The sequence below is a fragment of the Ciconia boyciana genome, chromosome 27 (assembly GCF_034638445.1).
Source record: "Ciconia boyciana chromosome 27, ASM3463844v1, whole genome shotgun sequence".
Classification (NCBI taxonomy): Eukaryota; Metazoa; Chordata; class Aves; order Ciconiiformes; family Ciconiidae; genus Ciconia; species Ciconia boyciana.
The window spans coordinates 1227306-1253111 of record NC_132960.1 but is presented as its reverse complement, the minus strand read 5'-3'; the positions used below and the strand labels follow the sequence as shown (position 1 = coordinate 1253111).

The following is a 25806-nucleotide window of genomic DNA, read 5'->3' as shown; positions in this document are numbered from 1 at the left end:
TCCTTCGCTCACCCAGTTTGGTGATGTGTCACGTATGGCATCTAAGATTACTGCTCGTAATACATGGGCCCAGACGGGTGAATTGAGGACAGTGGATCATCTGGTACTCTGAAATGCTGTTGTAGGATAAAGAGATTCTTCAGTATAGTTTCAGTAGGTGGATTTATTGTTTAAAGGTAAAACAACAAAAAAAATTTAAAAGATTTAAGGCACATAGTAAGTGACTTGTAGTACAGTGCACCTTGTGACCTTAAATGACACAGAGCCAGACCTCTGCAGTGTGGAAGTCTGACAACGACCACGTACGCAGGGTAGAGCATGCCACGAAAACCTAATCTTGAATTGCATTCTTTTGAAATAATAAATGTTGAGATTAAAATAGTTTTAATTTGGTAAAGCAACATTCATAAGCCTTTAGAAAAGATTTTTGAAACTGTGGAACAGAGTCCCCACAGTGCTGGAGCCAAGTAGACTTGTACTGTGTATATAAATTAATCTGGAGCTGATCTGTCTGTGAAACTTTTAGTACTGAAACTGTAGCAGTATAATGCTTGTGCTTAACAAACACAGCTTTGTAAGACTTGCTGGTTTTTTCAGTAGCCTATTCATGTTCTTAATGGGAACAGAATGGTGCTGTTAAAGGGAAACTGCAAAGCACAAACCTGTTCTGTTTGGTTTTCTTACTGTTTGGTTTTTGGGTTTGTTTTTTTTTTTTTTGGTGGAGGGGTGACATATGGAGTGAGTAAGGCTTTATTTCTTTCAAGAAACCAGTGACTTTTTTCTGGAAGAGTGTCTAGTTTGCAGACCTTGGTATTGTCTTCAAGGAGGAAACCTGATATACAGCTTCACCAGAAGGAAGGAGGAGGGAATCTTTGAAGCTGCATCATCATTTGGCCTCAAACAGAAAGAGGCAATTGTCTAAACTTGTTTCAAACATAGTTTTTGTGCTGAAGTTATAGCCAAAGAGTGTTAGGAGTGCAAGACCATTTAACAGGTAGAGTCTGTTTGAACACACAGCCTTAGAAAAAAGGTTTAAATGTTGTCTTTTGGGTTGCTGAAGCCTGGGATTGAGGACATCCTAGCTTTTAGCCTTGGTAAAACCATCGGGGGTGGGGATGTCTAGAAGTTGCCAATCCTCCAGGAAGTGGAAGAAAGATGATATCTAGCTGCAAAATAAACGGGTGGCGACAACATTTCTTACTGAAGTGCTGAACTGATTGGTTTGATACCTATTTTCTGCCTAGGCCATAACTGAGACCGTTGTAAGTGCTGAAGTGCATACCTTCCTCATTTTGGATTTCTCAAACATGCCACCTAACACTTCCAAAAACACTTGAAAGACCTTATCTGGAAGTGGCATGCCACAAAAGAACATTCTGGACTTTCAGCTACACTTCTGGGTTTCAGTATCTCCAGTTTGGTGTCTACTTCTGGTCAAGGACAGGAAACCCAAAATCAAGCTCTGCAAAGCCAGGCTTTATGTTGTATTCCGTCAGAGTAAGTTCGAGATTATAAAGCTACAGGGAGACATTGCCTGTCATATGTGCCTAAAGATCAAGCAGGGGAGTAGGCAAGACAGGCAAAGTCAGGAAGGTCATTTATAGGGGTGAGACCTGAAAAACAGATGCAGTAGTGATAATATAATTTATTTCCTTATTTTTGCTATAATGTTGTTACAGTATTTGCTGTTAAGTGAAGAGAGAGGCTGTCTGTGTTTTGGGGCTAATTTCCAGGATACTCTGTTAACATAAACTGCTAGAAACATCGATGTTTTGGTTTTTTTTTTTAAAGCATACAAACACTTTTTAAAAACACATACGAACTGCTTTCAAATTTGAATCTTTTGCTTGATACAGTCAAGTGTTTAGAGGCTTTGTTGGGGAGATGCTGTGCACTACGTGATCATTTTCCTTAATTTCTCCACTGTAGTAATTATGGTTTTGTTAGACAGTAAATGATTCAGTGTTCTCATTCCATGGGGGGAAGGGGAGCAAGGATGTTGAAAGAGGAGTATTGTTTGAGCGTAGCAGGATTAGCTGGTGTTACCACCTTGCACTGATTGAGCACCACTGTTTCGAATAGATCATCAACTCTAATTGCTAAAAAGCAGCCTGGCGTCACAGGGCGGTGAGACTCCTGAAGTTTCAGGCTCCTCTATTGCATGATTTGAATATAGGTGTAACATCTAGGCTGATCAGTTGTAGTTCACTGGACTTCTGTCTGCTCCGTGTAAGCCTATACCCCTCTGTTTGCTGTCATTGCTGAGTTTGTCTTTTCTCTTGCACTCGCAATGGTCAGAACATCCAGATTGGATTTGCATGATGAGGATCAATTCTAATTTCCTCTCAAGAAATTAGGAGAATCATATGAAAAAAGAATCTCAGAATCCATTTTTTGCGTTTTTCTAGAGAATTTTGTCTCTCAAATGTACACATGTTTACTCACAAACAAGCAGGGCCTCTTGGATTTCATCACGGAGGTGTCTGCAGTCAGGATTATTGTCCAGGCATTCCAAGTGAGGAAAAATCGTTGCTCCTTGATTGAACTTGTCTTATTTCTGCAAACCATAAATCTAGAGTTCTTTCATACTCTGAATCCACAGAAGGGCATCTCTGTGTGTATTTGCAAGACCTGCTGTGACTTGAAAAGTAGGATTTCTTTAAATTCTTCTTTTAAAACTGTCGGAAGAGGGAAAAGATTAAATGGGGGGAGGAGGGGGTTGAAAGAGGGGAGCAGTATTGTGATAGATAGCGAGATGAGGAATTACTGAAGCAATGCAATACCAGGGCCGGTGTTCTGCCAGAGAACCTGTTCTGTGAAGCTGGCTGGGGCTGGTCCATCAAATGCTCTGCAAATGAGCAGGAAAACTGAGCTGGTGGCTGTGCAGGAGAAAATTTCTCATGTGTTGGAATGAGGTAACCTTTGTGAGTAGTGCAGGTGGTAGCAGGGCTTTGCATTGCTTGGGATGGAAAAACTATGAGTTTGGGTAGTGTAGTGAGGAAAAATGGTAGCGTGTGGAGCTGATGAACTGGATTGTGGTGGTGGGCTGTATTCACACTTCAGTCTGCTCTGATGTACTGGTTATCTGTGGAAGGTGGAGACATCGCTGCACCTGAGCTGATGGTTGCCATCACTGCAGCAGAGGTGTCAAGGAAGGAGAGCCTCCTTCACTGCATCAGTGATCAGCAGCTTAGCTCACTCTCATGAGTCCTTTTAAAATAGAAAATCCCTAAAGATTCCTGATATCACATTTTGAGACACTAGGAAAGATCATGACGTACAAGAATCTTACGGTCGTTTATGGCAAAAGGGTCTTGGCCGAAAAGCAACTGAAGCTTTGCTTTCTTTTGAAAAGAATCCCATTTCCTTAGCAGGGCCTCCTCAGCATGTGGAGGCACAACCATGACTAGCTTAGGATATAGATAAATACAGACTACAACTGAACAGAAACAGTTGTAGCTGGGAGAGGGCCAAAAGAGTGTCTCGGCAGTAAGTGTTTTTGTTTGTAATTTCTTTCCTAGGTAGGAACAAACACTAGCACCATTTTAAAGCTAAATTGTCAGCTCTCATTTGCTTTGCTAATGCTTTCTTTGTAGTGCTGTCTCTTGCATCTGTGTAGAGAGGGGTTGTGGTTCTTGGGTTGTTTTTTCAGCTAGCTGGAAGAATTTAGCACACCAAATGTCGCAAAGTGTTGAATTTATGGAAGCGGGGTTGATGATTTACCAGGTTTATGTAGTAGGAGTGAATGGTTCTTTAGATTGCAGTCCTATTGTCTTGGTTCTCTTCCTGTTGCTGTAATTTGATATTCAGTGAGGAAGTCCGCATTTATGTTCGGATCTAGCCATTTCCATTTCCTGTAGATCAGCAGAAAAGGAATAGGGTGAAAGAAAATTTCTCTCTTAGTGAATCTTTGGTTTCTGTCTCAGTGGATTGATACCAAATTTGGACTACGTATGACCAGAGAGGAGAGGCTTTGTACAATAAATTTGTTCCACTCGTGCAGCATATTAAAGGCACACTTGCTTCCAAGACTTGAGATGTCAATTTGGGCATAACTATTGTGATTGTAGTAATCGGATCATAATTGTATTGAGATGACTTTACACCCGTCACCCGTGCCTACACACAAGCTTTTTTTCTGAGAGCCTTAGCCCCTGTGTCTTGCTGGAGCTTTATTTCAGGTAATTGTATTCTGTTTCTAACCTGCATGGATGGCTATCCTTAAATAAAAACTCTAATTAATCTGTTTCTTCTAACCTTTTCAGTCCCTACTGCCTAGTTCCACTTCAGTAAGGCTAGTCTAAAAATTTAAGCATTACGCTTTCTAATCCTGTATGCAGGTGCTTGAGACTGTCAACCTGTTTGTCAAAATAATGGTTAATTTATTTATTTATTTATTTTTAAAACAAACTCTGCTTGGAAATCCAGCAGCAGGAAGACACAGTGCTGCAGGGAAGTCCCAGGAATTTATCACTTTTTTTTCTGTTGCTTGAATTTTGCTAGTTGGAACTTTCCTGCTCTTGCCGAATAGCATTAGGCTTTTTATTTTTTTATTAGCCTATGCTCAGACAATCCTTTTTTCAAGCAATAATGTAGATTATCTGCATCACGTGGTAGTGAAGGTTGCAAATAGTGTTTTGGCCTGAGTTACCTTCTTGTTTTTCAGTAGTGCCTCACCTCAAGTTCAAATTGCCAAATGCAAATCTGTGAACCATAAGCCTTGCACTCATGTGAGGATAGGTTCATTTTATTGGTAAGATATTAGTGTGGAGCAAGTGATTAGAGAGAATTCTTTGCTTCCCAGTACATAAAGCAGAATGTGATACTTAAATTGAGAATGCTGGTATTTGTTCGTAATGTACTGGTATTCCTTAGTCATTCCAACAATTTTCTGTGGCAAATGTTTCATTATATATAGTGTGTAACCACCAATGTCAAGAGTCCAATTAAATCTTGTGGAGAAATTAATCACAAAATAACAAGCTACAAACAAATCTGTGGGTTGGCTTATAAGGAAAAATCCCTCCCCCTTTCTGTGCAGGTTTGTTTTTCCTGAAGTAGCAGTCACCCTGGTCTATTTGCTACCCAAATGAACAATGTGGGGAATTAAAACTGCCTCTCAAAATGGAATCTCAGGCGAATCTCAGAAAAGCCGGTGGATTTTGTAGCTCGTGCAGTCAATCAAGATGTTATCCTTTTGGCGTATAGTCTTTGTATAGCTCTTTTTTGAAGGTGTACTTTTCTTACACTGGCAGCATACCTTTCTTGTGAGCTGGACTAATTTAACTGAGCTATGTATTGCAATCAAGCATTAAAATTAATGCTTTGGTTGGCATTTCAGTGCTTCATGGACATTCTAATTTTCAGCTGCTGGATTTGTTTGGACTTGTTGGGGCCTGACTCAAACATAGTGTTAGAGGAGTGAGATAAAATTTTGTGTGCAAATGCACACCCTCCGCTAAGCAGTGTAAGTACCTATTTCAGCTTCGAAACTCTTAGTCTAGGCGTTTCAAGTGACACTGACATTTGATTGTCCAGCACAAAGGAGTGAAGTCCATTCCCTTTCCAAGCATTTCAGTACTGCAGAGTCACCTTTGTAACCAAAATGGCCTGCTAGCTGGAATGTTTTAGCAGAGACGCTGGTTGTGTTGGGAGGCTTAGAGCCTAAACCCTTTAATCACCTTCTCTGATGTGGCCCTCCAGATCAGACTGGAAGTGTCTGGCAGAAGGATGCTGTCAGGCAGCAAATACAGTGGCCTGTGCTGCTCAATGTCTAATACTCTCTTGCCTTGCAATAATCAGGTTCACGGCAAAGAAAACGTGCCATTTGCGATCACTAATTTCTTGTTGGGCTTAATTTTAGCTTGGAAGTAATACCAAATAATTTTGTTTTCTTATTGCTATGTGTTTGATCATTTCCAATCTTTTGGCCCCAAGAGATAAGAGGTTACAAGTGCAGGTCAGGCTACAAAAAGGCTTGAAATGCTGCAGGGCTTTTTGTTTTAATCCCTTCAAGGTTTCAGTCTTTCTTGTGGTTCTGATGTAATGTGAGAAATTAAAACAAAAGACAGCAGCCAGATGCTACATCTCCAGGATCAGACAGATTAGGTTTTTTTAAAAAAGGGAAAAGTTTACTAATACTTATTCTCTTCTGGAGTTTTTGTTTCTGTGGAGCTCAAGCATCTGTCTTCTGCATGTTTCTAGCAGTAAGCAAAGAGTGGAAATACAGCTACTACCAGGTTAAAAAACCCACAACCCCCTAGCTTGCTTTCACTGAATGTCAAATAGACATGATTAAAAGTCTGGTTTTCTGGATCATAGTGTGTGCTTGCTGGGCAGTAGTCTAGAAGTTGACTCTGTTCATCCTTGCTTCAGTTTTCAGAGGTGCCCTAACCAGCTCCTGCAGTGGGCTCACTTTATTTGCTGAAAGCTGTTCTCAATTTGATTAGTTTAAGATGAGGCTCTGAATTTGCACTTTCCCTTTGCCCTGTTGTTTGGGAATTATTCCCTTTTGTTAGCCTAAGTTGGCTTTGTGGTTACAGAATATTTTCATGCATTCCGAGTTTCCCTTTTTAGGTTTTCATTGCTTTGATATTCTATTTAGATAGCTGTTCTGATTCAAATTATTGCATTTAAATAGTGTATAGTGTATATCTCTGATCCCAAGGGAAACTACAGAAGTTCTGTAGTATGGAGGCTTTGAAATCATAATGTACTCGCATATATTTGGTTTCAGGTTTTCTTCAGCGTGGGCATTGCTGTGTTCAGGTGAAACCTTCATGTCACTGAAAAGAAAAAGCAGACCTCAAACTGAAAAATGAGGACATGGTTAAATGAGTTTTCTTTCCTTGGTTTTAGGGGACATCACACAAAAGGGGTATGAGAAGAAGAGAGCAAAGCTTCTGGCTCCCTATGTTCCACAAACCCAAGGTAGGTACTTGTTTCAGCTGCCGTAAGACTTTTGCATAGCCTGGACATTAAGGGGATCTGTGGAATGGCTGTGGAGTGGAGCACTGGATTTCATTTGCCAACTCTGAACTGTTCTGTTTCATATGTGTTTCCTTAGCTATCTAGTAATGACACTGTGGAGGCTACAGGATGCCATGAAGTCATGGGCAGTATTTTGCCTCTCATTGGCTTGTTCGTGTTGAACTCCAGGAATTCCTGGTAGTTCTCGAGCTGTTTGGTGGGTCTCTGTAGAGTGCTGTGTACTTCAGCACTTTGTAGGCCCTGTCTTTTATCTCCCACATATATAAATCACGTCCTACTCCCTTGTCAGCTGAGAACTTAGGGGCTTTGAATCAGTCATGAAGTGTGAAGTCCTCAAGAATCATTCCTGAAGCCTTCTTAAAAATGGTTTAACTGCAGAGTTGGTCTGTACTGTGTCCTCCTTTCAGCCATCTTAATTCCTTGTTGGCGAAACATTAGAGTTTTCATAATTTGTTGGTTTATTTTACCAGAGTAGCTGAATTCACGTACTTTGTTTACATCTGTTTCTTTTGGTTCAAAGATCCTTAGCAGCAGAGCTGATTGTATGTAGGATAATTATATATAATTGTAAACTGAAGGACATGGCTGAAAGTATGCCTAATAATTATTATGGGGATGCTTACCCAAAATAATTGCACCACTGATATGCTGAGATGCTTAACCATTAGAAACTAATGTGTCTGGCTCTTAGCAGTTTGGGGAGTGAATGGGTATGACAGGCAGTCATGACTGGACTTACTGTAATTTACTGAGACTGAACTACTGCCAAAAAAATCTAAAAAAGAGCGAAGGCTAAAAGCACGCGTATTGACCATCAGCACTGCATCCGTTGGGGAAAGATCGTGTAGGTTTTTTCTGCTGAAATTACAGCAGTTCACTTCAGGCAATCACTTGAGGAACATAAAAGGACTCTGCTACTGTCACGTGGTGGCTTATAGACGCTGCACTCCAAAACACTTGATGGTTGCATTCCTGCTCTCCTCCATCCCACTTGTTTCTCAACTTTGTTTTGCTTGCATATTCAACTAAAGCTGGTGCCCGTTCTCCTGTCCGAGACTTATTGCCATAGTGGGTGCTTTATACACAAAAGAATAGCGTATTCTCTCAGAGCTGCCATACTGAAGGTAGCAAGGCAAGCAAAAATTGGGCTTTAGCCTTCAAATTTGAGATTTTGTTACAAACAACTTTCTGAGTACTGAGGACTGCCTCCCTGAACCAGGATGTGATAGGAATCTCTGAGGACTCGGTTGCTACCTTTGTATCAAATCTGTTTCTGTTATTTAAAGAAACCAAAAAGTAATACACATGACTAATCCCTCTGTATGATCTTTATAAATAGGTATTTGTTAAGCAGGTTTTACAGTCTCTCAGTGCAACATGTACACCAGTGGGGATCTTGAGCTTTAGAAGGAAATGTGGGCTCCTTTCGTACATTCAAGTGCCTTCTTGGCAGACTTGCTTTTGTCCTGGACTCCGGTGGAGGCTGAAGCTCTACAAGTTGCTTTTCATCTGACGACATGATCTTGTGCCCTTCATGCCTGTGACTTTGCATGCATGTTTGGTTTGTTTCAGAAAATGTTGTTTAATTAGGAGGAAAAAAAGTGTTTGGCGAGACTGTCTGTGGCCCTGCTATTTTAATTGTCACGCTTTTCAAGGCTGCAGAATGAGCTGAAGTTCAGGAAGAGACAGAGGCTGGTAGGAGGTCACCAATTAAGATAGCATTTTGGCTGCCGTTCTGGCTCAGCCCTCCAGCTTTTTATATATCTTATATCCAGCTGCCTCTATATCTGGGAATGTCCTGTTGTAAAAATCCTGTTGCAGTCATGCATGAGGGATTCAGAATCAGGTCACCTTGTTAATGAGAAGAAAATTCATTTAGTCCACAACAACAACAACAACAATGTTTACTCCTGGCATTTAGTGCATTACATTTCTCAAAGCACCTTCCTGATGTTAGCTAACGTATTGTCTCCATTTCATAGATGTGAAATGAGATGAAGGTAGGTGTGATGACATGTCAGGGCATGTCAGCATTATAATTTGGGAGATTCTTATTGCTAAATTTGTGCTCCATTCCCGTTGCCTCTGGGAGCTTGCCTCATTATTTTAGAGTTAAGGCAACAATGTTAATTACCTAAAGATACATGTTTTCCTGGTGCAGCATCCATTTTTGTAAATGGAACTTACTGAGGTGATGGAGCTGTGATACCAGAGTTGTTGCTCCTCTGTTATGTGCTGGCTGCTGTACAAAAGGCTTTGAAGAAAGTATTTTGAGCAGCTTCCCAGGTTGTGCATGTTAAGTAATGCTGCTGATTTCACTGTTGCCCGAACCAAAACAGGGAGGACAGGCATGCTTATTTCATGTTACACTACTGACTAACCACCTGCAAAAATACAGAAAGGCCGCCCTGCTGTCATCTCGTCCTTGGTGTCTTTCTGAATGCGTATAACTGTAGCTAAACCATAAGTTCCCTTTTGGAAACAGACTGGGGGCTCAGTGCTTTGAGATGTTGCTTTTATTGGAGTCACGCTGACATTTTCAAGTCACCCTCAGAGTCATTTGTGAGGACTGAATATTTTTATGCCCATGTTAAAAGATGCAATACAATGCTATTTTTTGCTATTTTGAAAAACACTTTTTGGACGGACAGATGAACTGCTCTGCTGCTAAGAGATGGTGTAGTAACTTACCACCTCTTGAAACTAGCTTTTGCTGCAGACTACAGGCAAACTTCTGCCTAGGGAAAGAGCTCCTGTCCATATTAGTTTGCCGCAAATCTGGAAAAGCATTCACAACTCTTTAGCTCAAACAATGCAGACGCAGGAATGCCTTCTGCCAAAATTAGCAGCCCTTGCACATAAGACCGTTGGCAGAGTACGTTTTCTCGCTATTTAAGATAATGCATTCGGTTCCTCTTCTAATGTGTAAAGGAAATTATATTCATTAAGTACTGATTCACTGTCAGAACCCTTTTATGTAACTGCTAGAGTGCTCTTGCTCCTGCTTTCTATTCTCATGATGATGAAAAAAAGAAAAAATTAAAAATTTTAAACAAGCAAAGAGAACGTTGGAGTACCTACTATTTTTATTGAAAAGTTAAGATGAATGCTATCCGGTGGTTTTTGTATTGCAGTACCTCAGGGAAAGGTGTTGGAAGACAGGAGTAATATGCTTGTAAACCTGTTGAGATTTGATAACATTTGAAGCTAATTTAATTGATCTGTGAGTTTTAGCTGTTAATGTATGTTGTGTTGTTTTTTCTGCTTCACGTTATTCATGGATAGCGCAAGGTGGGAACATTATAGATTCTGTTACTTTAGTGTTTCATTTCTTTGAAATCATGGCACTTTGGAAAAGAAGCATTTCTTCTTTGCTTCCTGAGTGGGCTGTCATATATTTCCTGTTTCAGAAGAGTTCTTCCTGCCACCCTGTGTGGTGTGGGCTGCCAATAAGCCAGCAGAACTCTACTATAAAGTTTTGCCCTTTTTTTTTTCTTCTCCTTTCCCCCCTCCCCATCTTTCAGCATCATATTATTTCAAATGGGAGCTAATGTGGAATAGTAACCAGTGATAAAACAGCTTTGGCTAAACCTGTAAATCATGCACACGTGCTCCAGCTTAGTGTTGTTTAGAGAGTTTCACCCATTTACAAGATCTGACTTGCAGCTACCACAAATGAAGAATTATTTGCTTCCTTATTCAGTCTGAGGGATATCACAATTTCAAATAAAGCTTATCACTTGACACTAGGAAATACATTTCTCCAGCTTTGAAATAATATCCAGGACTAAATCAATGGAGCACCTGAATTCTTCCTTCATGTCTTGTACAAGGCAGAATTGAAATCCATCTGCAAAAGTCTCTGAATCTCCTAAATCTGGTGAGTTCTCAGCCTTCTCTGTGCTGGAAGACAGCAGCAATCACACTAAGCTTATGCAGCCATGCCTGCTACTGAGCGAGGCTGTCCCCTGTGTTCTGGAAGAGCTGTTCAGGCTGACTTGTAAACCCCAGGTAGCCGAGTTTATTTACATCATTTTTACAGGCATGTAGCTTGAAAAAATCATCTTGTTATGAGGAATAGCCAGTCCAGCACTAGCACTTCTGTTCAATTCTGCATGCAAAACAGCAGAATAACAGGTTTTCCTGCTGCTTTTCTTGTCAGATGAATCTAGCGCTTACTGTCCTTGTTGTAAATGTGGGATAATGTAAGGAGAATGTAAACATTTATCCTTGTTGATCATACATGATGCTTATAATGATTCTTTAAAAATCGTTATGAAAAAATCTCTGAATCTCTAAATCATTGACCCTCTTCCTTCAACAAAACACAGGGATCACAAAGCAGTCAATTCTGTTTAAAAACTAAGGACAATTAAAAAATCTACAGCATCCTTCAAAAGCGTATCTGAAATAATTTCTTTTTCATGTCTCTGTAGATTCAGATCCTGCCAGCAGAAACTGCAGCTATAGCAAGATTATTCTAAAGGGAATGCTAAAGAAGTCACCTATCACCTGTCAGGCTTAGCTCACTTATGCTGCTTTGTTGTATAACCATTTGTGATTTACTGTAGCTGTACACTTTTTCCCTCATCTGTGCTTGAATGCTTTGTTAGGCTACTGTAACATGTTATTATGTCATAGCAAAATATTTAAACAAAGAGCTTCCTCTTGGTGTGTCATGTCACTTACAGACACATTTGATCCCTTTGTAAATGGAATGTCATGTTTGCCTTGTGATGCCCTGCAGAGCAGATGAGATGCTGTTGCAAGACTTATAAGAGAGAACTGAATATGAATTTAATAATTCATTTAAAATAGTGTTAAATCTGCTGCTGACATCTAGTGGGTACTTGAATTCGTAAATACTCGAATGATCAGAAAGCATTAAGCTTTTCTTTGCAGTCTGCGAAGTTGTCTTGTCTTTGTATCGAAATAAAACTCTCGTGTTTGATGAAGGCAAATGTATGCTACAAAGATGTTAAACTAGTTACCAATGAAATGCGTTCCAGAATGACGGGAAGGGGACACAAACGCTGATTCTTTTGAGTGTGGGTAAACTGAGATTTTGAGTTTAAAATCTTGTTCTGAAGTCCAGGTCTTCCAATTACCAGCTCCTGCACCTAGACCACAGAAGTCTCTTATCCTTTTCCATTCTACTTTTTGTGCAGCTGGCACCTTTGTACAGGTGATGGTTATGTTTTGATAAGTGAATACAGAACTCTGTGTTATATGTTATGATATCCAAAAAATACCAGTGAAAATGGGGAATAGTTGTTTGTCCCCTTAATATGGTTTGAGAATTTCTGGCTAGCAGGACATGTTCTTTTTAACTAGAAATAAAGGTTCTAATTTTTTGACATTATAGTTTAAAGAATCATTAATACATAAGCTTGGTAGCTTGCCTCTGTTGGATGTTGATATCACAAATGGAACTACTAAAAATTTGAGTAAGAGGTGAAAAGTTTTGAAAAGGTTCCCAGGCCAAATAGTAATGCTAGGGGTTAAGAGAGAACTTCTTCCAGGAGTGCGTTGCCCCCGTATTCTTGAGTTTTTTCCAAAGCATATAATGCTGGGCTAAGTGGATAGTTAGTTTGCTGTAACATTCAATTAATATTCTGCTCTTTTGGACGTTGGAAGGTATAGGAGATGGTTGAAGACTTCTCTAACTAGTTAGGTGTGATTTGCTGGTATTGTAAGTTCTCTGAGCTTGAGGCGCTTGCCTTAAGTTGTTTACCTAAAACCACACACTAAGAAAGTGGTATAACTGGAATTGGACTCCAGGATTTGTGGTTTCCTCTTCATTTCTGTAATCCTTTGGTAGTTTGTGAGAATTCATAAGCGGTGCATATTTAGATGACACAATTGCTCTTCTTTTTGTGTGACTTCAGGTGACAACCGGAAGGTAATTACAGCTATATGACCTTTCGTTTTTAAAAAGTTCCCACTGATGCACCATTCATTTTAGAATGGAAACTCTAGTAGCAACGGTTCCTAGTGTCCCCTGCTGAATTATGTAAAGTGATAATTTCTTATCAGATTATCTATTTAGCTCCCTGTATTCACGGGAAAAACAAACTTTCCAGGATGATAAAGCCACTCACTTCTTGACACGCTGAAAGGAGCCAGAACCTGGACAACTGGAGGTCTCCTTTGTTTTTGTAATTAATGTGAACAGCAAAGGCTCTGGCTGCTGGTATGTTATTGGTTTTCCTGTCAATAACGTGCACTAGTCAGTGGAACACCGAGTAACAAACCCAGCTTCTCAACATATTTTTCTGAGGGTTTGCTCTTCTTCACAACTCAAACTTAATTTGGGATAATGACTTAGTGCATCAGTCAAACCCCTTTACTCGTCGTGCCCATAGCAGCATCGTCGACGAGGAGACTGGTGTAAATGACTGATCTCTAAAAGCAGTTTACATATATCATTTTACCACAAGTTAAACTGCTAATTCTCTTCCGTCGTAATGCAATAATGAGAGTATGGTGCAGTTCTGTTCCCACTGGAAACATGGCAAAATAAGGAGCAAACCATACAGATACTAAATCACAAAACAGTGAAGTTCATTGCAAATGGCCCTATTAAGTGTGTGGAAGTGTAGGACATAGCTGCCTTATCTACTATTTCATTTATCAAGATTTATCTGAATCTTATCACTTTTGCTTTTGTATTTTGTAATGAATTGTTTCAAGGTGACTTCATCTCCATTTATCACTGATAGGTTCCTTAAATTATGTGAAATTGTGTTTTATGTCACCTGCTTCAGATTTGCTGTAAATTGTCTCTTACTTCAAGTGCCTAACAACCCCTTAAAAAGAAAAAAGGTGGGAAAAACTCTTAAGAGTCAAGTCAAAGAAGGGGCAGGTATATCTTAACTGATTAGGGTATAATTGGACAGATGTATTAATATACTAATTAGATCTACTTCACTACAAAAAAAAAAAAGGGAAAATCCTGTAATTATAAGGTAAAAGAGAAAAGTATGGTCACAAAAGGCTACTTTTATTTCCTGCTCTCAGAGAGTTGTGGACTGTTTTCCAGGTGTTGATCCAGCATTACAGAAGGAATCCAGAACTCAGATGCCTGTTCCATCTGCAACTCCAGCCTCAGCATCATCATCCTCATCCAAATTTCACCGAGGTCGCTCAGGGGGAGCCAGGGATGAACGCTATCGATCCGGTAAGGGCAGGAGCAGGGCAGGGCAGTTCACCTGGGATTCTGGTTAGTGAGGAAGAATGTACCGTATCCTGTCAAGGAGTCAAGCTTATTATTCGTCCACTGATGGAAAGTCTTACCTTGGTGGTTCTGTATAAAGAAACATCAGACTTTTAGGACTGCAGCTGCTGAATCAAAAGGAACGCTAAGTAGAAAAAGCAAATAACTTTTTGCCACCTTGATTTTCTGGTGGAATTTGAATGCAGTTATTCAATGCAAGACATTCACAGAATGGAAAGCCTATTTTAACCATGTCTGTAAGTAACCAGATTCAGTGAAGTGACAGGTAATAATTTGTTCCTGGAATTGGTGATTGCTGTGCATATCTGCTCTACGAGCTTGGAGAATGAGAGCTGGCTTAAAGTACTGCCAAAGAGCAGCAGAAATGGCTGACTAGCACCCTGCTGATTTCCTTCTCCACTTAAGGAAAGGAGAAGGTGGCAGCACCTATTTTTTGTTTCCACCTGGTTTTGTTTTTCACTTTGCATTAGCAAGATTTAAGTTTTCTTCTCAACAGGGGTAAATAAAGTATATCAAATACACCTTCTCCAGTAACACTGCTGTCATATATCACCATTTCATAAAGCATTAGAAAACCCTGTCTTTCTGGTTTTTGGAAAAGCCTAATGAAAATAGATTAATCTGAGAAATTCATGCAGAGGAGCTCTCCCTTGTCATAGTAGTGTTTTAATAAGTTGTCTTCTCATCACCGTGATGTGTCTTTCTTTAAAGAGTTCTGCACGTTTGCAGAGGGATGGGAAGCTTCATGTCCTAGCCTGTTTCAGTTACTAATCAACGTGTATTTACAGCCGCAGTTAGTAACTGTCAAGATTTACATGAAATCTGCATCCCTTCAGGTTTTTGAACATAAGGTTTTTCCTAAATCAGACAACTGGCTCAGAATTTGTCAGTTTATAGACCAGAGTTGCACCTGGGGCTGTATACACTGTTAGCTTATGTGCATATTTTTAATTATGCACAAACATATTTTAGGATAATCTTTGGTTGAGGGGAACAATCCGGTGGGGTTGGGGTTTCTATAAAAGTTGCTGGAGACACAAGAATATAATGACTAATCCAGAAGATTCCAGACTAAAAAAGCTGGCCCTGCTATATAGCTTGCTAACTTTAGAAACCTTTACTTTCCCTGTTTTTTTGTTTTTTGGGGGGTTTTTGGGGTTTTTTGGGTTTTTGTTTGTTTGTTTGTGGTTTTTGGGGTTTTGTTTTTGGTTTTTTTGTTGTTTTTTTTTTAAAAAAAGGAAATGTTATTCATGAGGTGGCAAAATGTAGTTGTTTGGGAAGGTACTGTAAAATGGAGAGGTGCATAAATACAGACAGCTAGCAGTAGTTGCACGTGTGTAAGCCTTGTGTGTTTTTCTTCCTCCTCTACTGTTGCAAAACTGAGTATATGAACTTCCATCTTGCAGATATCCACACAGAAGCAGTTCAAGCAGCACTGGCAAAACACAAAGAACAGAAGATGGCTCTGCCCATGCCAACGAAAAGGCGGTCTACCTTTGTTCAGTCTCCAGCTGATGCCTGCACTCCCCCAGGTTAGGTTCTTACAGTGTGCGTGTCTGTGTGGATGTTAAGGTACGCATTAGTAACAGTTTCCAAATCAAGAGGCTGCAATTGTCAAAATATTCAAGCTCTTCAGCACATTTGTAGGTAGTCTGTTACTCCTGTAGCTTTCTTGCTACATTTGAGCAGCTGCTTGTTTTCATGGAGCTGCTGTTAGGGCTGTGAAAATGACTTGTCTTCCGGGAGCTTTTAAAGAATCAATTGGCAAGAGCCGAGCAGGCTTTCTGGACTGAGACTTCTTCTTTTGCTTCCCTCGCACCTATTTCAGTTGCATAATTCATGTTTTGATTTTGGTAAGGTTTAATACTCAACATACAGGAAAAGGATTTGCAGCGATGTACATTTCTGGGCAAGGACCTTGGTGGGGGTCCTGTGGGATTCTATGACTTGCAGGACTTTTCCTTCCTAACCCCTCCCATGTAATGGCTGCGGCAAAATACCTCAGATAACGTGGTGCCTGTTATGGTGCATGTGCATCAGATATTAATAAAGCGCTCTGTTTGCAAGCAGCTATATGCACTGTCTTAAAGATGAATCTGTCTAATTTTCAGCAGCGAATTTTATGTTGTCTGTCATTGTGCAGAAGCATCACAGTCATTTGGATTGACGAAGTCATCTGAATATTATGAATTCATATCTCATTGTGAATTCATATCTCTCTGAAACTGCTCTGCTAGGCCACTTCACTCATACCTATTCTTTTACCTCCTTTTTTCTTCATACTTCCTTTTTTGTTTCCTTTCTACTGGGAGCTAATGCATGTTCCTGGTGTCTGCTTGCATCTCAGCTTTGTACTAACTTGTCCAGGACTACAGCACATTGTGAGCTGTGGGTACTACACAAACAAAGGTTGGTGCATACAGTGTGTCTGGAATCAGTCTTTTTCTTCAGCTCGTAACTGCATTCTACTTTGGCAAGTAGGTAGGACATGATTTAATAGTTTGATTTACAACTAGAGTATAGACAGGCAATCACTTTGAAGAGCATGTAAATTTTAGGCCAAAGCCCAACTGAATGTTTACATGTAGCACTGTACAACTTAAGGTATCAAGTAATGAGTGCTTTCTTCATGATAAATAAATAATTAGTTCCCAGCTTTAGGATAGACAAGGTATCTGTTCTCTCAGAAATGCAGGATGCAGTTCCTTGTTGTAGTTTTCTCTGTTTTGTTCTGTTTTGGGGTGAGGTTTTTTGGTTTGTTTTCTGCAATTGAAAGGGACCCGTTTAGAATAACAGACAAAAGCATTTTCTATGTGTGGCCTTGGCACATTTGTTTCCCAGTGCCTGCATTCTGCTTTGTTCCTGTGAATTTTCAGTTTTGACAATGATACTGACCCCTCACTTTCCATTTCAGAATTACTGAAGTTAGGCAATACAGCATCTGATATTATAGAATATGAATGGAAAAGTAATGAGAGATAAGTTAATAAACTTGGAGAACCCAAGGGAAGGATACTTGTCTGAGGAGGTGAATGTTTTGTGTGCTTTAAACAGGGGCAAAACACCAGGGGTAAATGCGTTCGCATTGGAGATGTCTGCTGCTTTAACTTCTGTTTTGGCCAATGTAACCTTGTTTGATACAGCCTGTGAAAAAAAGATCTTCATATTACGAGCCTGTGCCATTGATACGTGAATTGGAAAGAGAGCATGTTCAGTGCAATGTGCTTTTCCCTAAGGAGCTAGATTTTCTTTTCTGCTTCCACACAGACACGTCTTCCGCATCCGAGGATGAGGGGTCGCTAAGGCGCCAAGCTGCTCTTTCTGCTGCATTGCATCAGAGCTTACAGAATGCTGAGTCTTGGATCAACCGATCTATTCAGGGGTCATCCACATCTTCATCAGCATCTTCTACACTTTCCCATGGAGAAGGCAAAGGGACCAGTGGGTCACTAGCTGATGTATTTGCCAATACTCGAATAGGTAGGAGATGGGTATGAACAGAAAAATTGCTTCAAGTTCAGATTGTATTAATAAAGCTGGAGTTGTCCGTTGCATAAGGGAAATTCGGATGAAGAGTTTAGTTAGTTTTGCTGGAACTTGCTAGAATTTGTCGGAGTTGCACCATCACGATGTTTTTTTCCTTAAGAATTTCAGAATATTGAGTTGGTTGAAAAAGGGGAAATGGGGAACAGGAGCTTATCGAAGTAGAAGAGACTCCAGGGGTGATGACAGTATGGACAGGAGCAGTAGGCACAACTTTCTTTCTGTATACTGTGTTGCTTATGTCTACAGCTATTTGAAGCTACTGTGTGGTACAAAGCTACCATATCCAAGTAACATTTGGCATCTGTGTCCTGATGAAAACCACAGGGGTGTCTTTGCCTATTGAGTGGGGGAAATGCTGTGTTTTAACATTCTCATTTTGCTATAAGCCCTAATGGTTTATTGTTTGCGTTAGATTAATAAAAAAGAAGAACCAAACCCAGCCATATATGTGAACAAATGAGCACATCCTTAAAAAAAATGGTTCTAGCAGAGTAAAGATTTAGCACAGATCTTTCATGACTAGTCTGAGAAATAATCAGAGCATCCAGGCATTGAGAAGCCAGAGCAAAATCTACAGATCTGGATACCCCAGGCTCAGTTTTTTGAGGCTCTGAGGTGCTCCTTGCTGCTGATGCTTCTGTATGAAATTGCAAAGTTTGTTTTTGCTCTGTGTATGTTTGTCTTTTTTTATCTGCTGTTAAGGATATTACTGCATCTTAGGAGGTGTCTGTATTTTGTGTGCTCTCTGCTTCTGCTTAACTGGTTTGGGGCAAGCAGTGCATAGAAGTGCTGGTGTGTTTAACTGTTTTACTGATTTTTTTTTTTTATTGCTGTTATTTTTGTTTGTTTATTTGCTGCGATGCAAGTTGTTTTCTGAAATGGAAAACTGGGGAAATTGCCCATAAAATGTAGTCAATATAATTAATGTGTCTTTGAAGCAGAGAGGCTGTTTTTAATTGGAGCATACAGAAAGCCACATTACCTTTTGTAATGAATTAAGGTAATATAGCTTGTTACCTACTATCCAATATAATTGTATTTTATGCAAAATAGAAGTTCTAAATCTTTGTCAGAATTATATTTGCCATGTTGACACCTAATTTAAATGAATAGGAACTCTCACATGTGCAATTTTATACATCTCTTTGGAGAGAGCAATAAAAAGTCCTGCAAATGTTTGAAGTCGTACAAAATCTAGGTCCTTCCTAGTGACCTTAGAAGCTCAATACATGAGGAATATTCCTTGCCACGGTATCTCCAAAGGTATGCAGAAATAATTATTTTTTTTTTCTCCTTAGAAAGAGGGGCACAGAGAATCAACCACAAAAAGCTTTCTGTGGGAATGATTCAGTATCTGACTTCCTTCAGACTCTCTTTGTGCAAGCCAACATAGTTTCAAAATTGTTGGGTTTTTTCCTTCGTAAGCAAGAGTTGCTGGCTCTAGTAAGCTAGAATAGAATATTCTTGCCCTATCAGATGATTGAACCTACTGTGTTGTATAAAGAAATCCCATGTAAGCAAAAATCGCTTATTTAAGAGAAAGTTAATGAGAGAATTACTGAAGTATGCAGAGTTACTTGTGGTTTTGAAGCTTACAAACTCATCTGAAAAGCAGAACAGTGTCTTGCAACTTAAAGCAAAAGTAAGACCCAGCTCGCTCTGTTCATTAGATTTTAAGTTTATTATTTAACTGCTGGACAGGCTCATACTGTTTAGCCACCGAACTGGAAGATATTTAAACCAACATGATTTTTTGCTGATCTGCTTTAGTCAATAGCCTACTGTGTGTTTTGTTTTAGAAAGCCCTTACTGACAAAAAAGTTAAATAGTATAATTCTAGCAAGAGAGATTACTGCATAGGTGATGTAGGGTTTTGTTCTGGGGCTTTGAATATTTCAGAGCTCATGTGGATCTCAAACTTTTTTTTCTTCTTTTTTTTTTTTTTTTTTTTTTTTTTTACAGTACTGAATGTCAGGAGATTGAGCTTAATTTGAAGGTTAGAAGCCAAGAACAGGAATTCTGTTTTGCTGAACCACTTTCCTGACGTGGACAAAGCCACTCATTTTGTGCCTTTGTTTTCTGTTTTCCAGAACTCATAATGTGCACCTCCTAGAGCTACTTAATATTTAGGAAGCAGTGTGTTTAGCATTAATAAGAGCTCCCATACATTCAACCCATTAAATTCTTAAGATTGTTGGTAACAGGTAACTAACACTTTGCTTATTCCATCTGATAATAAAAGGTATGTGTTAACTGCCATCTCAATTTTCTGCCTTTTTTTAGAAAATTTCTCAGTTCCCCCAGACGTCACAGCAACTACCTCCTCTTCCTCAGCGCGCCCAGCAGTGATTGACCTTCCTCCTTCAGGGATCGTGAAAGGCATGCACAAGGGATCTAATCGGTCTAGTCTCATGGATACTGCTGATGGTACGGAACCTTTCAGAGTACCCAGAACGTAGAATGGTGTTAAGGAAGGACTTGAGTCACGTGATTTATTCTCCCAACTCAAGTTTCTCATTTAAGCACTTCACAAATTTGAAATGGTTATGCCGTTAGCATTAACACATTCCTGTGCCGCAGTTATGACATTGGCATTAACGCATTCCCATGCTGCAGCAATTACATACTATGTACTGAACTGGAGAAAATCATGGGAGAGATAATAGGCTTTTGTCTTCTCTACCACTTTTTAAGAAAAAAATTACAAATGCATAGGTAGGCTAATTGTTTTTAAAAGCTTTTGTCCTAGAATCCCCAAAAGGAAAGGTAAAATGAATGAAATAATGTAATCCTTAACTATAATTAAGCTCCCATGAAGCTGATAATAGTCACTCTAAGCCGGTTGGCCTAAACCTTTGTGCAGAGGGGTAGCATGAATGCTTCTGGTCCTGGTGTGTCCTCCCTCTGCTGGCAGTCTTGCACTGCAGTTGATCCATACTGCAGGCAGGTGCAGATCTGTAGGCTGTGCTTTACAGCAAGTACCATGTGTCAGAGACAGATGGAAATCAGCCTGTGGAAGGGAGTAAATGCTTTAAAAATGAATTTCTATTACTAGCATTTTCTGACCACTGAGTTAATACAGAGCTGATATAATACTTACTAATGTCATCCTGCACTGGCACAGCCTTTAATAATGGAAGCCAGTAGTTGAATGAGTGGGTGCACCAGGAGAAGTATCCTCCGGTGGAAGGAGGTAAGATGTAAATGTTAATAAACATGATGAACGTTTTTATTAGACAAAATCTTTCCCTCCAGGTGTTCCTGTGAGTAGTAGAGTCTCCACGAAAATTCAGCAGTTGCTTAACACCTTGAAAAGACCTAAAAGACCACCCCTGAAAGAATTTTTTGTGGATGATTTTGAAGAAATTGTGGAAGGTAATAGCACCAAATAATGTTTTTTATTAATCATTTGTTATAAGTACACAGACATGCGCAGTGCTGAATTTATTTATGCCATTGTTTTCGAAGTTGACTCTGATTGATTCACTATTTGCAGCTAGCAGTAGCCTTCGTCAATAGTCTGATACAAAACCGCTGTTTGTGAAGTAATTTACTGTACTGCTGAGCTTTGGGTGGCCTCCTCAACACTAAACTTCTTACAATAACTAGAATTTATTAACAAACATATTGAAATGGATTTTTAAAACCCCTTCATTTGCTTAGGCTACTTTAATTCATTTCTCAAAAGGGATTGTCTTTACCGGTAACTTCATTACAACCTTATTTTGTGAGATTGTTTTTCTTTTCTCCAATTCTGTGTTACTTTCCTCACTGTTGTATTGAATACCTTTTAATAGCATTTTAGGAGAAGACTATGTTCATGATGTTTTGTTTTGTGCAGGTCTTCCTAGGAAATGAAATGTGATAGGGGTTGTTAAACCTAAACGCGATGAGGAAAAGCATTTGTTTTCAGTGCGTCTTTCCAGCTTAACTGTCTGGTAACAACTGGGCAAAGGTGAACTGGAAACATTATTGAATTTTCTTCAGTTCCACAGCCTGACCCAAATCAGCCCAAGCCAGAGGGACGCCAGATGACACCTGTGAAGGGAGAACCCCTGGGAGTTGTTTGTAACTGGCCTCCTGCCTTAGAAGCAGCACTGCAGCGCTGGGGAACCACACAAGCTAAATGCCCCTGTCTGACAGCACTGGATGTTACAGGAAAACCAGTTTATACCCTCACGTATGGTGAGTTGAGCGCTGCTTCCATTGCTAAACTGCTCCAAAAGAGCAGTAGTGGATAGGACACAGCATTGTTGGTCTTAGTGTGGTTGCAAATACCTTCCTGGGTTTTGAGAGCTTTGTAGACAAAGCAGTGTAACTGAAACAGAGGACATGACTGTAGACGGTAAAAGCAGTCAAGAATTGAAATGTATGCTGGGTTGATTTAGAGTTGTGCTAGTCTCTTTTCTTTGTGTTCTAGGCAAATTGTGGAGCAGAAGTCTCAAGCTGGCCTACACACTGCTTAATAAACTGGGGACCAAAAATGAACCCGTGTTAAAACCTGGAGATAGGGTAATGAGTTTGGGACTGTCTGGTTCTCCCTCTGAAATAAAGAGGGTTTTGGGGGGCCGTAACTTACCACAGACACTATAATCTTATTCTTTTAATAGCGAGACTCTTATCCCAAGGACAGGCTATTTGGGAAAGAAACTTTTGTGATTTTTTTTCAGTCCTGCTGGCTGCTCTGTAAGCAACTTCTTGGCTCTGGACTTTGAAATACATCTAAGGAACAGCACTGCACCTCTGAGAGAAATACAGAGTTTTAGATCTCTGTTTTTGGCTGTGTGTGCATCTTTGTGTGTATGGGCACACAGGGAATGCTGACATTACTGCGTGAGGAACTCGTGCACATACCAGATATTCTGTGGAAGAAAGAGTGCTTAAAGATGCCCTGTGAAAAATGCTGTGGTAGAATGTGAAATAACACAAAGTTTTCTGACTTTTAGTCACTGTAGATCTGAACTTTGCATTTTTTCCTTGTATTTCGACTAACAAAACTTTTTTGTGAATTGTAGGTAGCCCTTGTTTATCCCAACAATGACCCAGTCATGTTTATGGTGGCGTTTTACGGCTGTCTCCTAGCAGAAGTGATACCAGTGCCTATAGAGGTACCTCTTACCAGAAAGGTAACGTTGATGGAACTCAGAGGAGTGATAGGCTGATGTGGGATGAAAACCAAGTCAGACCATCAACCTCTGAAAGTGTTTCACAGCATCCAGCTGCTGCCTTAGCAGCTCTGTATCAACGCGATGTGCAAGACCTTTGTGAACCTGGAATAGCTGTTTAAAAATGGAAAAACATATTGACCAGAGAGCTGTGCTGAGTAGCTGGAAATGGTCGATTCACCTAAATGCTGTAGGCTTCATTCTGTTATTGCAAATAATTTATACGGTACAGATAATATTGTGAATCTGCCCGCTGATCGATGTGAAGGGGATCTCATTTCCAGCCATGCTTAGCATCTTGCCAGTCTTTTGACCTTGCTGGAGACTGAAGGTGCGAAGTATTTCTGAAGACTTCGAGGCACTTTTTTAAATTGTTTGCTCAACGAAGTCTTTTCTTCACCCTTACCAGAATTTTTGCAATATTGCCATATTATTGCCATGTCAAGAACTGTCTAAAACTACAGAATTTTATAAGAGGAAACAAAAGAAACAGGATAATGGCAAACATATGGCAATAGAGGTGGTAATGAAATGGTAAGCTAGTCTGGTAATACTATGGGAGTCACAGAGCTTTGCTTTCATTTGTCTGCAACGTGACAACTGCTATAGCAACTAAATACAAAATTAAAACTTCTCCCAGTATTTGCCCAATCAGATTTCTTAGCAAGGTACCTCATGTCAGTGTTGTTATCATTGTGCAATAGAAATTAGTTCCTGGGGAAAGAGAGGCCTTGTTATTTCAGTGTAATTACACGTTTTGCTTTTTGCCTTATGATTCCTCTTTGAAGCATCTGGGCTTCCATTAATGAAAATAAATGGCGTATGCTCGATGCCTAGATGCTGGGCATGAGCACTTGTTTTCTGTAGATTTCACATCCAATGCATTTTAGTCTTGCCAATGTAATATTCGTTTTATGTATGAAGAGTTCCCTTTGAGAATCACCAAATTTCTCTGCAATCTGCCCCCAGTTACATAATCGTTTCATTTTTGAACAAAATTAATTGAAAAGAGCAGACTTGGTATGCAGAAGATTAAGTAGCCTTTCTGCATTTTTGTGATGGCTTATCATTTTCCTATGGACTTTTATTGGCTTGTAGGTATGTCTCCATTCTCACCCAGCAGGCCTCTGTGCTGGATATATATCGTCTTCCAAAATGTGTTATTATGTAAGCTTAGAAGCGGTTGTATTCATCCCTGCCAGACAGTGGTTGTCATTTGAGTTTCAAACCATTGCCAGACATTGGATATAGGCGGAGAAGGACAAACCAAAGGAAAGAGTGTTTGTGGGCATGGGTTGTTTCTTCTTTTTCCTCCCCATGTGATCCATAATGTTACCATCCAGTTACCACAGCATTACCAAACCTTGGATTTTGGTAAGGGGAAAATTGACTTATGTCATCTTTAAAGAGGAATTATTTTTTTCCCCCCTCTTCCCTCAGGATGCTGGTGGTCAGCAGATTGGTTTTCTGCTAGGAAGCTGTGGTATTGCTTTGGCCCTCACCACTGAAGTTTGTCTGAAAGGGCTTCCAAAAACCCAGAATGGAGAAATTGTGCAGTTTAAAGGTTAGATCAGTTATCTACTTGCTTTTGATGGTACTTCTGCTATAGCTGAACTGTCTGAAAGTGGTTGTCAGAAGTCTGGATGCATTGGGGGGGGGCAAGTGAGCAACTTTTCTGGTAGCGTCACTTAACTGTGGTAGGTTTTATGCATATGGCGTAGATTGATCCATCTGTCTGACAGAATTGCTTCATTGTTCTGGAAGTCACAATGAATCCACCTTACAAGCCAGGGTTGTCCTCAGATCCCTTCAGTGGCATTTGGCAGGTTCAAAAGCAGTTTTGTTAATGATACAACAAGCTATATTTAGAAATACTGCAGGGATCTTTCCTGAGTAAAGGAAGTGCCTTGTTGCCCACTGAACTCCCTGATGAGAAATGAGATGAACCTTCTGGCTAGTAGCTTGGCTTGGCTTGGTATTTTGCTTGTGTAACTGAACTTGGACAAGTGATGGGGGTTTAGTGTATTCTTGCAGAATATACATCCCTCAATAAATAAACTGATATTAATATTCTACTTTAATTTTGGCTCTAGGTTGGCCCAGACTCAAATGGGTTGTGACAGATTCAAAATATCTCTCCAAATCTCCTAAGGACTGGCAGCCCAACATCTCAGCTGCAGGAACTGAGCCAGCATATATTGAGGTAAGTAGTGAATGGGGAATAGAAAGTAGTTTCCGTGGGCTGAATTTAAAGTCTAATCACCAGAGAGAGAATACTTTCACCTCACTGCCTTAAACTTCCCAGTTTCTAGCCACTGAAACAAGTCTTTCACTGTGTACAACCTGCTGTGAAGCTTATTTTAGTTTTGAATATCTTCGTGGCCTTGAGCGCTGCTCAAAATGAATTGGAGAACACTGTTCTTGTTCCAGAAAGCTAGTAATTGAGGCAACTGAGCTCTCTGAGGTAGTGTACTTGATAACACAGATTTCTGAAACTACTTAAGCCAACAGCATTTCGAATTTTCTGTTCTTCCTAGCAGAGCTTATTTTCGTCCGTACCCCTCAGTAAGGCAACTTCTAGGAATTGCAGTGGTTTAAGTAGCAACAGTAATTTGGCTATTCTAAAATTACAAATTGGCTTTTCAGTTTACTTATGGGAGCAGGAAGAGATGCTGTGAGAAGTAGTAATAGTGAACTAAGCACAAACACATTCAATTGCCATCTTTATCTCATATCTCTCTGGAGTTAGCTGAACATGTTTACTACCTGAATAACTATATTTTCTGTAGTGAACCTTGCTGATACCTTTCTACAAACAGGTACTTTTTTGACTATGTCTCAGCAGACTTAGAGGAACAAAACTTTATT

At 39.9% G+C, this 25806-nt stretch overlaps 1 protein-coding gene across 2 annotated transcripts in view; it reads left to right on the top strand.

Annotated features, from left to right (window-relative positions):
* DIP2B (disco interacting protein 2 homolog B) overlaps positions 1-25806 on the top strand; it is a 70140-nt gene that overhangs the window by 23075 nt on the left and 21259 nt on the right. The window contains exons 2-12 of one of the 2 annotated variants that reach the window (XM_072847136.1): positions 6859-6930; positions 14033-14170; positions 15634-15759; positions 17495-17707; positions 20057-20200; positions 21029-21148; positions 21761-21958; positions 22194-22285; positions 22789-22881; positions 24379-24502; positions 25032-25141. In XM_072847136.1, coding sequence (XP_072703237.1) covers positions 6859-6930; positions 14033-14170; positions 15634-15759; positions 17495-17707; positions 20057-20200; positions 21029-21148; positions 21761-21958; positions 22194-22285; positions 22789-22881; positions 24379-24502; positions 25032-25141 — 1430 coding nt within the window. Of the gene's footprint in view, positions 1-6858; positions 6931-14032; positions 14171-15633; positions 15760-17494; positions 17708-20056; positions 20201-21028; positions 21149-21760; positions 21959-22193; positions 22286-22788; positions 22900-24378; positions 24503-25031; positions 25142-25806 lie in introns of both variants that reach the window. The other variant, XM_072847135.1, reaches the window with a different exon arrangement.